Here is a 15297-nt window from a genome sequence, read left to right on the forward strand (position 1 = left end):
TATTGACAAATGTATCCACGTACTTACTGCTAACTTGAAGTAAAAATAGAACCATAATATTTCTTCCAACTTCAGTCCTCATTACACAGGTACTAAACAACTTAACCTGGCCCATGCTTTCATGAGTCATCCAAAAACAAGAGATTTTTCTAAGCTTTAGAATAAAAAAAAATCTCAGCTGCTGCCCTCACATAACATTCTAGTAATAACACATAAATGCAGTTAACAGAAACGTCCTCAAACACAACTACAGGGAAAGCTTTGGAAGACCAGACAGTCAGTGACCACCAGATTTGCGTCCAGCCCAGGACCGGGAACGAGAGCGTGACCGAGACACGGATCTAGAGTGGGAACGGGAGGGAGATCTTCCCACCGACTCTTTCTGGCAGCTGGACTTTGGTTGGAAATTTTCAGCTGGGCTGTGAGACCGGGACTGGCTCTTTTTACTTTTGGGTCTGGATCTGGAGGAGGAAGGTGAGTGCGACACAGATCGGCTTTGAGAGCGCTGCTCGTTGTGTGTCCTGTGGTGATCACGGGGAGGATGTCTGTGCCTGGACAGATAAACGCATGCACGATACATTCATGAATAAATAGAGGGCAATACTTGTTATGTATGTAATTACTGCAAGATGTCAAATGATCATACTTGTCATTTTCACGGCTTCTGCTGCGTCTGTGTCTATTGTGGGACCGAGAGCTGGGAGGGAAACAAAAACAGACCAGTTTTTCAGGGCGTAGCTTGAACTAATTTATCTCCAGCATCAGAACAATGTGTTGCTGTAATTAGGCACTGTGTGTTTTGACACTCCTAGTTCAAATTGACAGAACACACATTGAGCAGGACCTGACCTCCTTTGTTATGAAAGTCAGCACGTATTTTCGAAAATGAACCACCAACAACAATTGAAATCACCTCAACCCCGAGTAGACGTGAATCTGCATACAGACAGCTCCACAGATCCTTTATTAGTACTATCAAATTGAGACTATATTTCAATATACTGGGGTAGAATGAAAGAGGAAGCATGGAAGACGAACCAAAGAGTCTTGATGAACTCTGGGAGGCATGTAAGACTGCTTTCTTTGCTATTCCTGATGACTTCATCAATAAATGGTATGAATCATTGTCGAACCGCATGGATGCAGTTTTTCAAGCTCATGGAAGTCATACAAGATATTAAATATGGATCTCACGGCACCACTACTTAATTCACTGATGTTATGCAACATATTTTTGTATTTGAAGTAAATTATTTGTTTAATATTCACATTACTCTCTGTAGGCGACAAAACTTTTGTCTTTCTGTGTTCATTAAATGATCACAATTTCTTCAGTGAAGCAAATATATTTTACTATATTAAAAGATGCCATATGTAAGAATGTGGCCAAAAACAGCTACTAGACTCAAATTCAAAATACTGAGGTCTTTTAGGTTTTGTTTTCTGACGTAACTGGCAACCCATGGTTGCTCGGCAGCTGAGACTCTACTGACTGCGATGATTGGTAGGTGGCGCCACATGCCAAAACACGATTTCAAAACATAAACATGATTTGCAGTCTGCAATATGTTTTTTTTAATGCAAATATTTTGTCTGTACTGTTGTTGTTGGTGAGTTCAGTTTGTTATATGAACATTATTCCTGAGTCTCTGTGACATATTAGGAGGAATTTATGGCCAGTTGCTTTATGGCCACATTATACTTCTCCGACTGCGTAATGTGTTATCCGTCTGCGTCACCACGTCGACCACTCGAGCCTTTATACTTCTACGTCGTGGTGACGGATAGGCGCTGCAATTTCCCGCCCGATCAGTAGGGGTCGCTGCGCAAGGTTGTTGTGCTTTTGGCTACAGTGAGCAATGGCGTCCGAGAGAGAAAGAGAGAGAAAGACTGTTGTTGTTGAAACAGTGGCCGTTTCTCACTTTTCTGTGTCACGGAACGCAGTTTTAAGATAATTTGAGGCGAGAAATTTAGAGTCTAAACATGTGCTGTGTGTGTTAAGATATGACATATTTATAGTTTGGCAGCGACGTTCTCGGCGGGGATCAGCTCCGCCTCTGTGGACGCTTGGTGCTCACTGTGAGCCGGCACAGAGCAGCGCTATCTCGGCCTGTCCTGAGGACCAATCGCAGTTCTTGCCGTCTCCGTTGTCCCTTGACAGAATGACGGACACTTAAAAATATTTTGTGCAGTCGGAGACGACACAGAGGCTTTTCGACAGTCTCTGCGTCGACGCAGAGTCTCTGCGTAACCTACGCAGAGCACTTTACGCAGGAGTATAAATTGGGCTTTAGATCTATTACATAATGCACCTTTAAACATAATTTGGGAGGGTTTTAGCTTTCATATGAGCCATTTCTAAAACCAATAGAATAATTAAAAGTCAGGTTATAAGCTGTCGTCTTTTGTCAGGGACTGTATAAATAAACATTAAGCACCTTTTTTGTGGTGACATAAGTTAATGGTGGGTCTAATGAAATCTTCACATTCTGATAGCCACCAGTTAACGTTTTCTGGGGGAAAAAATAAATAAAATCCGCAGTCTGTAGCCCTTACAGTAGGGTAATAAACAGCTTCTTACTGTTTGGGTGGAATTGATTTTCTGGTATAACTGTAACTAACTGACCTGCGTATGGGTCATTATGACAATGTTGAGTGTTTAATACCAGTGATTCAGACATCATGTAGTCTATACATCTGGTATTAAAATGCGTTTTCTGTGATCAGATTGAAATCAGATAGCACCTGACCATTGTAGTAAATACAGGTGTAAATACACCCGAGGACGGATTGTTATCTCATCTGCAAAACCACTTTGGGCGGTGGTCAGAGATGCTTTGTGTGAGATGTGTCTCTGATGTACCTCCACTCCACCCACAACAACTGAGCAAAACAGAGATACTTGGTGGCTCCGAGCACAGCTAAAGCCCAATTTATACTTCTGCGTAAAGTGCTCTACGTAGGTTACGCAGAGTCCTCTGCGACGACGCAGAGCCTGTCGAAGAGCCTCTGCGTCGTCTCCGACTGCACAAAATATTTAAGTGTCCGTGACTCCGTCAAGGGACAATGGAGACGGCAAGAGGCTGAGCTAAGCTGCTCTGGGCCGGCCACAGTCGCACCAAGCGTCCACAGAGGCGGAGCTGATCCCCGCTGATAACGTCGCTGCCAAACTATAAATACGTCATATTTAATACACACAGCACATGTTTAGACTCTAAATGGTCAATTTATCACCTCAAATGATCTTAAAACTGCATTCCGTCACACAGAAAAGTGAGAAACGGCCACTGTTTCAACAACAACAACAGTATTTCTCTCTCTTTCTTTCTTTCTTTCTTTCTCGGACACCATTGCTCACTGTAGCCAGAAGCACAACAACCTTGCGTAGCGACCCCTACTGATCGGGCGGGAAATTGCAGCGCGTGTCCGTCACCACGACGCAGAAGTATGAAGGCTCGAGGCGTCTCCGTGGTGACGCAGTCGGATAACGCATTACGCAGTCGGAGAAGTATAATGTGGCCTTAACGTGACAACGGCGACAAAACTGCAGTCTCTGCTTTTGTCGGTTTTGCACATGTCAAAGATGACTGTGTTCCATACAATAACACAACTTCACACGTGGCTAACGTTGTTGTTGATATGGCAGCGCACCGGGAGAGGAGAGGTGACATACGGCGGGATGGCAGTGATCAGATCACGATAAGATCTTCATGTGGACACAGAGACTCATGTTAATACCAGGTGTAAATGCAATGTGGTGAAGCACAATCCGATTGCTATTTGATCACAGAAAAAAGGGGGTCTATGTCTGCCAAGGTCTATTTTCCTAGAACTCTTTCCTCCACTAGATCTAAATTTATCATTGTTTTTAAGTTGGAAAATGATTCCGCTACGACTTATTACCTTGAAATTATTTGATCTGATATTTTCCAAGTGGTGTAGATACTTCTTGTTAATGTTTGATACCAAACCCTTGATGCATTTAAGGACACAGTTATCCTTCCAAAAAGAGGAAAACAGCATGTAATGTAGCTGGCATAAGTCACTGGTTCTGTGTCAAACATTTAGGAAATTGCAGTTGCCAACAACTCACTCTTTGGGGCTCTCATCTCTCTCGGTTCTCCGAGGACCGCGTTCATAGGAGGGGCTCCGTGACCTCCGCCGATCGTAGCTGCGGCTCCGGGATCGTCTTCTGCGGCTATCCCGATCATCGTCATGGCGAGAGAAACTGCGAGGGGGGGTTTGTTCCTTGGACTTCATCTGGTTAGGGGCTTGATGGAAAAAAATTACATCACAGCGTTATCCAGAAATTCAATCTCTTTCCCAAATCTAAACTGCATTAAGATGTACAGTATTTATATGTAGATATGCAAAGTGTTCCTACTCTTGCGGTCTCCTTGGGCGAACTGGATCTCAATCTGGCGTCCACAAACCCACTTACGGTCTAGATTGTGAAGTGCATCTTCTGCGTCACGGACATCTTCAAACATGCTGTACTGTTAAGGCCTTTTATTTTGAAATTTGGGAAAGAGGGAGAGAAGTCTACACAAATACACAGTTAAACAAAAAAAAGACTGAAACGCAAGTTGCGTCAAATGAAAACACACATTAGAGCAAAGTAGTAAATTAATTTGTGGAAAAGTGAAAATTATTATGATAATCTGTTCTCTTGGCATAATTACTGTCCTCAGAAATACCTACTGCAATCACAGCTGCCAATTACATTGCAATAACAATGACATAAAATCAAAAGGGCCATTTGTGATTTTAGATTGTGATGACAAGACAAATGTGGATGGGGATCAGATTTGGTAGGATACAAAAGGCTTTGTTTGTTACCTTTAATATGCTTGATCTTTGACCTTGAGCTTGATCTGTATTGTCTTGGCAGAAGAACTTGAGGTTTCCTGCTTGTCTTTGCCCAATAAACACTTTGCTTTTCCTCCCTTTGGAAGACAAACGGAAGCCTGGGTGCTCCCTTTTCTCCTCTTTGTATCTTCATGCTTTTGCTCTCTCTTTATTTTCCCAATTCCACTACAGCTTGCCGCCTGGGTGTCTTTGGCTTGAACCTACTCTATAACCGCCTTTCAACTTTCTTTGGTGTGGTGTCTCCAGAACTGTACCTTTACCATTCTAAGGCAACAACAGAGGAAATAATGGTTAGGAAGTTAGGATACAGCATCTTAGATAACAAATAAAAATAAAATGACATAAATAACACTCCTATGCAATGGGACAAACTTTTATGATAAAAAATACAAAACAAAAGTAAATGCCAGTTCAAGTTTCACTGATTAAACATTTCACAACTCCTCAGTGACAACCCCACTCCCAAATTAAAAGAAGAAAGGATATTGAATGTATGCAAATCCCCTCGGTCGCCGTGTATAGAAGTCAAGTGGAATGTAGACATCTACAACAGGCCCATAACGACCAAACTCTCGTCGTAAATCCTCTGGCCTAAAGTGTCATGAAATAAGCACATTTATTTTGCTTGTCTATCAATGGAATTGATTAGCTGGGGCCCAATGTACAAGATAGACACAAGGACAGGTGCCAGGTCAGCACATAAAGGCCACATTATACTTCTCCGACTGCATAACCACGGAGACCCCTCAAGCCTTCATACTTCTCCGTCGTGGTGACGGATACGCACTGCAATTTCCCACCCAATCAGTAGGGGTCGCTACGCAAGGTTGTTGTGCTTTTGGCTACAGTGAGCAATGGCGTCCGAGAAAGGTGGCCGTTTCTCACTTTTCTGTGTCACGGAACGCAGTTTTAAGACAATTTGAAGCGAGAAATTAGCCATTTAGAGTCTAAACATTGAGACATGACGTATTTATATTTTAGCAGCGATGTTGTCGGCGGTGATCAGCTCCGCCTCTGTTGGCGCTTGGTGCGCACTGTGTGGCCAGCACAGAGCAGCGATAGGTCGGCCTGTCCTGAGGACAAATCGCAGCCCTTGCCGTCACCGTTGTCCTCTGACGGACACTTAAAAAATATTTTGTGCGGTCGTAGACCACACAGAGGCTTTAAAATACGTGTAATTATTCTCTAACTTGAACCAAATGTGTTTCATGTGTTCATTTCAAGATGTAAATAATATACATATAAATACCCAGATGTTAAGCTTCACACATATACAGCAGCCATTATAGTGTGGTTAACTGTCAAGAGTCCACAGTGACTTTTCAAAGCAAAACAATCAAACCGTTAGTAACCTCACCTTGTGTCTACTTTTTTTAAATCACTACTTTACAGCAGTAACGGTGCCACGGTGTCTTACTCGTCGTCTTATTTCCGTGTTCAAGCAAATTAAATACACTTGAACTTTTAAAAACAGTTAGTGTAGACTGGACAGAAACAATGTATATTCAATTTAAAAAAATGACGTTAAACTCAAAGATGAGGAGAATATGCATGGGGAGCCTGATAATGTGAACCAGGAAATGTGAGAATGTTCTGGTTACTTTCCTCCTCTATAATGGTAACCTGATAATCTGGTTTGAGGACTTAAACAAGATGATTTGAGGATTGTTCTTTTGAGGTAAGGGAAAGATCTGCATTTTGGGGAGGAAACAATGAATCCCTTTATCGTGAAAATAACCAACTGATTATTCGGATATGAAAATAATGATCAGTTGCAGCAATAATATGTATTTATGATCTTAACCATTTTGCAAAATAGGATGGCCCATAACTTTGAAGGCACCATATGTAATAATGTGGCCAATAATGGTTACTATACAAATTCCAAGTTTCGTTTTTTTTTCCGCCATTGTAGCTCAGATGTAACTGGCAACCCGTGGTTGCTCGGCAGCTGAGACTCTACTGACTGCAATGACTGGTAGACGGCGGTAGGTGGCGCCACATGCCAAAACATTATTCCAAAACATAAACATGATTTGCAGTCTACAAAAAAAAATGTAATACGAATATTTTGTCTGTACTGTTGTTGTTGGTGAGTTCAGTTTGTTATATGAACATTATTCCTGAGTGTCTGTGACATATTAGGAGGATTTTATGGCCAGTTGCTTTAGATTAATTACATAATGCACCTTTAAACTGAATTAGGAACTGAGATATGGCAATTTTGCATTCGGATTAACATATATTTAAAATGTGTATTTATTTGTTCGTTTGTTTACATGCATGCAGTTCACCCGCTTCAGACAAATAACGTCATGCAATAATATAATAACAGAAAAGCAACTATATTTTTGGAGAGTAGCCACACGTTAACCACACAGCGTTTCGGGTTTATAGTGGGTTCGCTCCTTGTAAACCGTACACAAAGACATTTTTAACGGTACTTATTAATGTTTACCTGTCAACAACCGTTTTGTGGCTAAATAAAAACACCAAGTCGACTCTACTTCTCCCTTTATGGCAACACTCGCTAACTAGTAGTGCTCGCTAGCTATTTTGGTGTCATGTCTGTTTGCTAACAGACTTAGCATTCTGCTAGCGTGAGCAAACTTACACACGCGGCAAGCAGCGGGGCTAAAAATGACAACATACCTGGACTCGTCAGAGATGTTTCGAACGAAGAGCGAGGAATTAGGGGGCCTCAGGTACCTCGCCATATCCAACACCGTAAAACTAGGTTATACGGCCTGAGACTGTGTTTTATTACCGATATTTCACACAAACGCTAACGCTTAGCTGCGGATAAGACGAGCGACGTGGTCGAAAGTGGTGCGGAGTCACAGCGCATGCGCACATTGCGCAGGTTTGAGGACACACACACACATGAAGACCTTCTCTAAGTTATATTTAAATGCTTTTTAATATATAAGAGCTGATTTTGAATGAATTTGTGATTTTTATGTCATGCATGTTTTGAATAAACCTGGCATAATATACTTTTTTTTTTTAATAAAGCAGCCATTTTTGACATGAAACAGCAGAAACACATGTGTTACCAATGACATTAATTAGGGTTCCACACTTAATACTTGACACGTTAATCTGTGTATTTGTACTTAACAAGGCCAGCCCAAGCCTCCATGGGGCCCTAAGCAAAATTTGATTTTGGGGCCCTCTGTTACTGCCCATAATAATGATTATTGATCATTCACACACCTACTATACTAAAGCTATTCTACTTATTCTACTCACCTGTCACCAATACGAATACACTTGTAAAACTAAATGGGAGAATTTTTAGTTTGACACCAAATTTGCAAACTTACAGAAAAATCTTTCAATTAATATTTGGCAAACTCAGCAACTCCCCCTACTGGCGACGCAGAGAATCAATACATAAAACCAAACGGTTTATAAATAAAATATTAAGATATTAAGGTCTGAAAATCTAAAAATGTGCACAATCTTTGGGAGGGGGGGATTAAAAATTAAAAAAACACAGCATTAAATAAAATAAACAAATAGATATCAAACAAATACTTAAATAATACCCTGGAACAACATAATAAAAACGATTTATAAATTAAAATATAAAGTTAAATAAACTACAGCAATCCAAACTCGTTTTCTTTTTTTGAGTTAATTGCTCTTGGGGGCCCTCTAGTGGTCAAAGGGCCCTATGCAGCGGCTTAGTTCGCTTATGCCTTGGGCCGGCTCTGGTACTTAATAAACAGATAAATAATTATACATGGTCATCATAACGTTATCGAATGGTGGCTCTATCCTACACACATACGACCTGTGGTCTCAGTTAATTTTTCAAAATCACTGTGTCACTCATATATCTTATTAAACTAGATGTCAGGCATAGAGATATAGGACAGGCCAGTGCTAAAAAAGATGCATTTGCACTGTAAAATGACTCAATGACAACACACTTTTAAGCAAAACACTTTATTTAAATAGACATTGTTTTTCTTCACTGCCAAGTTAGATCTTTTTGCTCTTCCTGATGAGAGATGTAGAGCCCATGGTCAATGTCTGACGGGATAAGAACAAAGTAACAGGATAATTAATATACAAATATCACCTTTTGCTTGTTTGAATGAAGACATTTGTAATGAGGCTGAGTTACACTGTACCTCTATCATTTCTCCTCCTTTCAGCTCTTGGATGTGGTGGAACTTTCCAGTATCACAGACCATTTTTCCACCCTCCAGATTGACAGTGCACTGGTGATCAGAGAAGGACAAATATGATATATCATCACTAGTATACAACAGGCATGGACCCAAAAAGCATCAACAGATGGTAGACTTATAAACATGCTTATTACATTTTATTCTGCTTTAAACGTGCAATTATTTGCATTAAAGTCGTTTTTAAGCTGCTTTTGTAAATTACAGCGACAAACCTTGAGCTTCTTGCCATCCATGGTGGTGATATCAGCCTCTTTGCCAATGGTGAAGGTGTTGGTCACAGATTTTCCAGGGGTCTTGGAGGTGATAACAAAGTCTTTGCCATTCTGCTTGATTTCAGTAACTGGCTTGATGTCCTTTGCCATCTTGATGACATCTTCTGGGAGGTCTGTTGGGACAAGAAAACAGATTTATGCAAATTGTTGCATAGTGACAAGCAGTAAAGTAAAAAATGGCAGTAAAGAAACCAATAGCTTTCCTATACATGCTCAGTGTTTTTCTCACCCATGGCCCTGAGGAACTCCTCATAGTTCTCCTGCGAGTAAACCTGCCATGTTCCATTAAAGTCCATGTTTTCTGGAGGCTGAGACAGCTGTGTGAAGCTCAAACACAATGTGGAGAATGTGAGTCTGCTACCAAACCTTTTTATACAGGTGAGTAAAGGAGCTCCCAGTGCTGAGGATAATGAGTAACCACTGCTGTGTGAACAACCTGGAGTTCGCTCACTCCTCTTTGACCCCTGAATATGAATTTGTAAAGTGTGCTCACGAGCGTCACTAACAGAGATGTGTGTGTGTTCGCCTGCAGGAACATCGTGAAATTTATCTCACATCATCAAATCACTGAATTGCTTTTGATCTATTTGCACTGCCCTTTATTCAGGATAGATAAAATAGATGATCCAGGTGACAGAAAATATAATAATTTAATGTAGACCGGTGCTTTCCAAAGTGTGGACCACTGCCCACTGGTTCAGTCTTGGACGTACGGGTTGGTTATTCAAATAAATAAATAAATACATAAAATAATAATAATAATAATAATAATAATAAGGATGATGTAAAAAATACCATTGTTACCTAATGCGATGCTACATTCTTGCCAATGTGGAGTTTGAGAAGTTCTGCTACATCAAGGCTATTCAACTTAAGGCCCGGGGGCCAGAACCGGTCCTTCAAGCAATTTTGGCCGGCCCGCGGCCCATTAACCCATAAATAATGAATGTGTTATTAAAAAGAAAATTATTTCTGGCACTTTGCAACACTTTGCGTCCCTTTTTGGCAAATACTAGTACAGCTGTAATTGTAGGCAGTCTATGTACGTACCACAATATTTTGCACTAAGAGCCAACTGTAGTAGTTGTACCTGAATATTATTGGTACTGTTACTTATATTTCTGCAAAAATAGCCTATTGTGGCCATTGCACCTTAAAGGTGCATTATGTAATAAATCTAAATCAACCGGCCATAAAATCCTCCTAATATGTCACAGAGACTCAGGAATAATGTTCATATAACAAACTGAACTCACCAACAACAACAGTACAGACAAAATATTTGCATAAAAAAAAATATTTTGCAGACTGTAAATCATGTTTATGTTTTGAAATCATGTTTTGGCATGTGGCGCCACCTACCGCCGTCTACCAATCATTGCAGTCAGTAGAGTCTCAGCTGCCGAACAACCACGGGTTGCCAGTTACGTCAGAAAACCAAACCTAAAAGACCTTGGTATTTTGAATTTGAATGGAGTAACCGTTTTTGGCCACATTCTTACATATGGCACCTTTAATGTTGTTTATATTGTTACCTCTAATTTTGTAAGAGCCAATAGTGACTGTTATATCCAAATGTTGGTTTTACTGTAACTGTAACCTTTTTGCACTATACACAAATTGTATTCTACCTGGATGTTGGTGGTTTTGTTACTTGCCTTTTTAGCACAAAACTAGCAGCTATTTCATGAAATAAGTGCTAAATATTTAAAAACATTTTGTATCCATTTGTATCTGTTTACTGTACATGCAACACAAAATAGTAATACAGGGGTTGACCGGCCCACTGGCTGGACAGCCTTCTGAAAAGCTGGCCCTCTGGACATTTGAGTTGAATATCCCTGCTGTACATTAACATGTATTTCATTTCAGGAGTCTTTCGTACAACATGAACTTCATTCATGAGTTCCCCTCTTTTTTGTTGTTGTTGAACCCTGTGACTGGCTGTGGACCAGCAGGGTTAATGACACCGTGGACTGTTTGCGTTGAAAGGTACAAGACGTGATCTCCGCTTGCAAAAATCATGCACAGAAATCTGTTGTCCAGAACAAAGTCAAATGATTAATATGAAGATTTAAAAAAACTGCCACAAAAATAACACAGAGCAGAGGAAATGTATGACTGAATTTGCTTTATTCATCATTGCGGCACACAAACAAAATTAGTCATTGGATTAATAAACTCAATCAGTAGGTGAAACTTTCCCTGTTTTTCTTTTGCATTTATGCAAACATTAGCTGATAGCAAGGTTATAGATGATGTCAGATAATGACACCCAGTTGTTTATTTAAATTTAATAAAAAAAATTTTTATCATATTTTATTTTATTTTATTCTATTTTTACTCCTATCTTAACGTTTTATTTCTTTTTTACTTATATTTAGAGTGTAAGTTTTACCATATTGTGTATTTTTATTTTACTTTATTTTATTCTGGGGGGGGGGAATTCGAGTTCTCGACTTTGAAACTCGAGATTACGAGTTTCAAAAAAAAATTTGAATTTTTTTTTTTTTTTCATATTTTTTGGGGGAAACTTGAGATCTCGACTTTGAAACTCAAGATTTCAATTTTTTTTTATTTTTTTTTTACCATATTGTATTTTATTTTATTCTAGTTTTACTTATATTTAGAGTGTCATTTTTTACCATATTGTATTTTATTTTATTTATCCTATTTTTACTCTTATCTTTACGTTTATTTCTTTTTACTTATTATTCCCTTGCACATTTCTGCACCTCTTGTCACCTTTTTAAATGTGTGTTTCCCCCTCGGTGGAGAGGAATAAAGCCATTAAATTCAAATTCAATTTATGGAGACAGATCTTAGCTTGTGTACATGTATTTTTTCCTTTGTAACAGGTAAATAAAAAGTTTCAGTCCTGTTAAATAAACAAAGCAGAGCATGGCTCAGACAATGCATGAGCCATTGTCATATTAATCATCCACACCACTGTCTCTCTGTGAGGACATGTTTTACTAATTATTCAGTGTTTATTACTTACCTAAATGTATTATGTGTTACGTTTTTAGCAATTAAATATTTTGCTGAATACAAAGTAGTATTATGTGTACTTTAATATTCATAAGTCATACCGTCCTGTCATGATGTATTGGTGATTATGCTTACATATGGCTATGCCTTATGCTGTTTGTATGTTTTTACCATCAGCCTGATGAAAACTAGCACATTATGCATGCTATTTAATGTGCACTGTACTTTCTAAATAAAATAAACACAAGTGTATCATATGTTCTGTTTTAAAATCCCATCTCCACAGCGTTTGCTGGAGGCTTCTCTCCGAGCTTGTACGCGCTCACCGTCACATCGGCCGTCTCACAGCCGTGTTTGTTGCGTACAAAGATGCTGTATTTTCCTGAATCTTCCATGTTGACGTTGTTGATAGTGATGGTGCTGCACTTGGGCTCTTTGGTGATGGTGAACTGGTTTCCGTGAACGATGTCTTTGTCGTTACGGAGCCAGAAGATCTCTGGGGCCGGTTCGCCTTCGATGAAGCATGTCAGACACAGAGACTGAGGAGAGGATGAGAGGAGGAAATAAGGGTCAAATCTGGTGCAAACCTACAAAATAATGACAACAATATCACAGCAGAGTGTAGCTGTGTGACATATACCTTCCCCTCCATGATAGCAACCACATCAGGAAGACCTTTGGTTACTTTAGCCCGATCTGAAACAAACAAAAGCAACAACCACTTCCTATCGACATTCTCTGTAAAATATTACATATAAGTATTATTATTGTGCACAGAAATATCCAAGGAGTAAACATATTATCTGTGACTCACTTTTCTCAGCAACGGCGGCTTGCCTAAGGGATGAAAACAAAGGGTCAAATCAATACAACATTGCACAATGTCAAGCAACAATGGGAGTTCAGACGTCGTGTCTCACTTAATAGTTGTCCGGTAAAACAACAGCCCCTTGTGTACAGGCCTTTTCTGTGTAAATAGTCTGACTCTGACCTCTAAGTGTTTTCTTTTATTGTCACAGAAAGTCATGTGCAGAGGCGATTCTAGAGTCTGTAGGGGCCCTAAGCAAAAATTCCCAGGGGGCCCTTCCTTCCAACCAGTGTTCATCATCATTATGTTATAAATAATCTGACACCAGCGAAAAATGTATGAATCCAAAATGGTTTTTTTTCGAAGTGAATGAAATAACATGAAAAAACCTTGTAATTAAAAAGTATGTGAAAATATAAATGTAAAGAACAATAAAATACTGTAAATAGCTTTAGAAACTATATAAACAGTTTGAAAAAAAAATACATTACACTGTAAAGAACCCACATTATAAAACAATATAAATATGTAGAACAATAAAATACTGTAAATAACTGAAAAAAACATATATAAACTGAGTAAAAAAGATATGCATTATACTGTAAATAATCCCCTTCATTTTCCAACTTGCAGAACGATAACTTCACACAGGTTAAAGTGAGGTGGGGCCCCTTTAGGGAGGTTTACTACTGACATGTCATTGTTGTTTAAGGGGGACGGGGAGGCGGCTGCTCACTGCACATTTCAGTAAAAACAGCCCTCAGGCTCCGAGTGTCAGGGGCCCCCTATCAGCTTAGGGCCCCAAGCAGTTGCCTTTCCTTGCCTGTTCACAAACTGCGCCTCTGGTCATGTGGTGCCTTATCTACTGCGTGTTGTGCTGCACTTACTTCAACCTCTGGTGCTCCAGCAGGGCGTCAGCAAAGGCTGTTGGGAGTCACAGTGATGATCACATGAAATCTCATTGAATTTGCTCAGAAATAATTGCATGATATGGGAGTTGTGAAACTCAACGTTTTCTACCCACCTTGTCCAGAAAGGTCAATAAACCGTTTGTGCGTCTCTTTGCCGTCAAACATCTCCAGAGTGTATTTGCCTTTATCGTTTTCTGTCGGGTTAGGGATGTCGATCCAGACCATCTGCAAGCTGCTCCCAGGCTTTGTCCTGCCTTGCTGGTCAATCCTCTTCTCCCTGCAGGTGAAGAACCACATGAACACAGTTTTATTTCACTGTGTAGCTTCCCCTCACCCTGTTCACAAACTCAACAGCTTCTGGAAAGTGCTGAAAAAACTAGCTAATACATACAAAATACAGTGACAAGAAAACACTTCCTTCTCATCCCACCAAGTGTCAGCGTAGTAGATTTCCAAGTATATTTGAATTGTTCCACTTGCAGTGGCGCACAGATACCAGCAGGTGGTGCCAGTAACTTGACTAAAGAAAACAGTGACACTGGCTTAAGCATAATAATTTTTCATTACACATCCAGTGATAAATGCATTATAGCTACCAGTCTTTAAATATGATGAAATACACATGTTTGAGTGTTTTAAATGATAGAGCACCTAACATGGTTTTTCTCTTAACAATTAGTCAAGAGCAGGAACGACCACTTTGTCTTCCCTCGTCCTCTGAACAGAGCAGAAATTACTTCTTATTATGGAAAAAAATTTTAAACACTATCTGGCACTATCATATATTACATCTGCCAACTTTTCCAACACAAACAGAAATGTTATAATATAATAAGCATGAGCTTTTTCATTTACTTAAGCATTATTTTAGTATTACCACTTTTTGCTGGTGCAGCAGCCAAGCACATATGAGCAGTTACTGCTCATGACTGCAGCTGTGGTTGCTGTACCTAAAGTCACGTCACCAGTCTGTGGAGCAGGTGACAGTCAGACCTTCACACCACACAGCTGGAACTGAGGCCAAAAATAAATGTTTAAACTACTCCCATTTGTTTTCCTGAAAGTGGTTTTGTCCATTTGTTCGACCACTTATCTTTTTGAGGGTCGTGAGGCGAGCTGGAGCCAATCCCAGCCGACGAAAGGCAGAATTCACCCTGAACAGTTTCACCAGTGCATCACAACAGGGCCAAGATACAGAGACAAACAACCATTAGCATTCAAACCATAAAGCCAGTTTAAAGTCT

The 15297-nt window shown here is 39.8% G+C and overlaps 3 protein-coding genes across 5 annotated transcripts in view; all 3 read right to left on the minus strand.

Annotated features, from left to right (window-relative positions):
- Positions 1-59: 59 nt before the first annotated feature.
- srsf10a (serine and arginine rich splicing factor 10a) lies at positions 60-7659 on the minus strand. Of its 2 annotated transcripts, XM_083894638.1 has the most exons (6): positions 7522-7659; positions 5356-5460; positions 4385-4491; positions 4094-4271; positions 647-697; positions 60-551 (listed from the first exon to the last, which is right to left on the minus strand). In XM_083894638.1, the coding sequence occupies exons 1-6, from the start codon at positions 7584-7586 to the stop codon at positions 278-280; spliced, it is 780 nt and encodes a 259-aa protein (XP_083750764.1). In that variant the 5' UTR covers positions 7587-7659; the 3' UTR covers positions 60-277. The 2 variants fall into 2 exon arrangements, with proteins under 2 accessions (XP_083750764.1, XP_083750763.1); XM_083894637.1 differs by lacking the exon at positions 5356-5460 and having other exon boundaries at positions 4385-5133.
- Positions 7660-8859: 1200 nt separating this feature from the next.
- Positions 8860-9639, minus strand: fabp10a (fatty acid binding protein 10a, liver basic; the record flags this gene model as incomplete). Its single annotated transcript, XM_083901597.1, has 4 exons — positions 8860-8910; positions 9012-9101; positions 9284-9456; positions 9573-9639. 4 exons carry the CDS (start codon positions 9637-9639, stop codon positions 8860-8862), a joined length of 381 nt encoding a protein of 126 aa, XP_083757723.1.
- A 1859-nt stretch (positions 9640-11498) lies between these two features.
- The window catches only part of myom3 (myomesin 3), a 67519-nt gene continuing 63720 nt past the window's right edge, over positions 11499-15297 (minus strand). The window contains exons 33-37 of one of the 2 annotated variants that reach the window (XM_083892874.1): positions 14167-14330; positions 14030-14066; positions 13149-13171; positions 12975-13030; positions 11499-12873 (exon numbers count right to left, since the gene is read on the minus strand). In XM_083892874.1, the coding sequence (XP_083749000.1) occupies positions 12601-12873; positions 12975-13030; positions 13149-13171; positions 14030-14066; positions 14167-14330 (553 nt within the window). In that variant the 3' untranslated portion in view covers positions 11499-12600. Of the gene's footprint in view, positions 12874-12974; positions 13073-13148; positions 13172-14029; positions 14067-14166; positions 14331-15297 lie in introns of both variants that reach the window. The other variant, XM_083892873.1, reaches the window with a different exon arrangement.

The sequence above is a fragment of the Microchirus variegatus genome (genome assembly GCF_963457635.1).
Source record: "Microchirus variegatus genome assembly, chromosome: 1".
Taxonomy (NCBI): Eukaryota; Metazoa; Chordata; class Actinopteri; order Pleuronectiformes; family Soleidae; genus Microchirus; species Microchirus variegatus.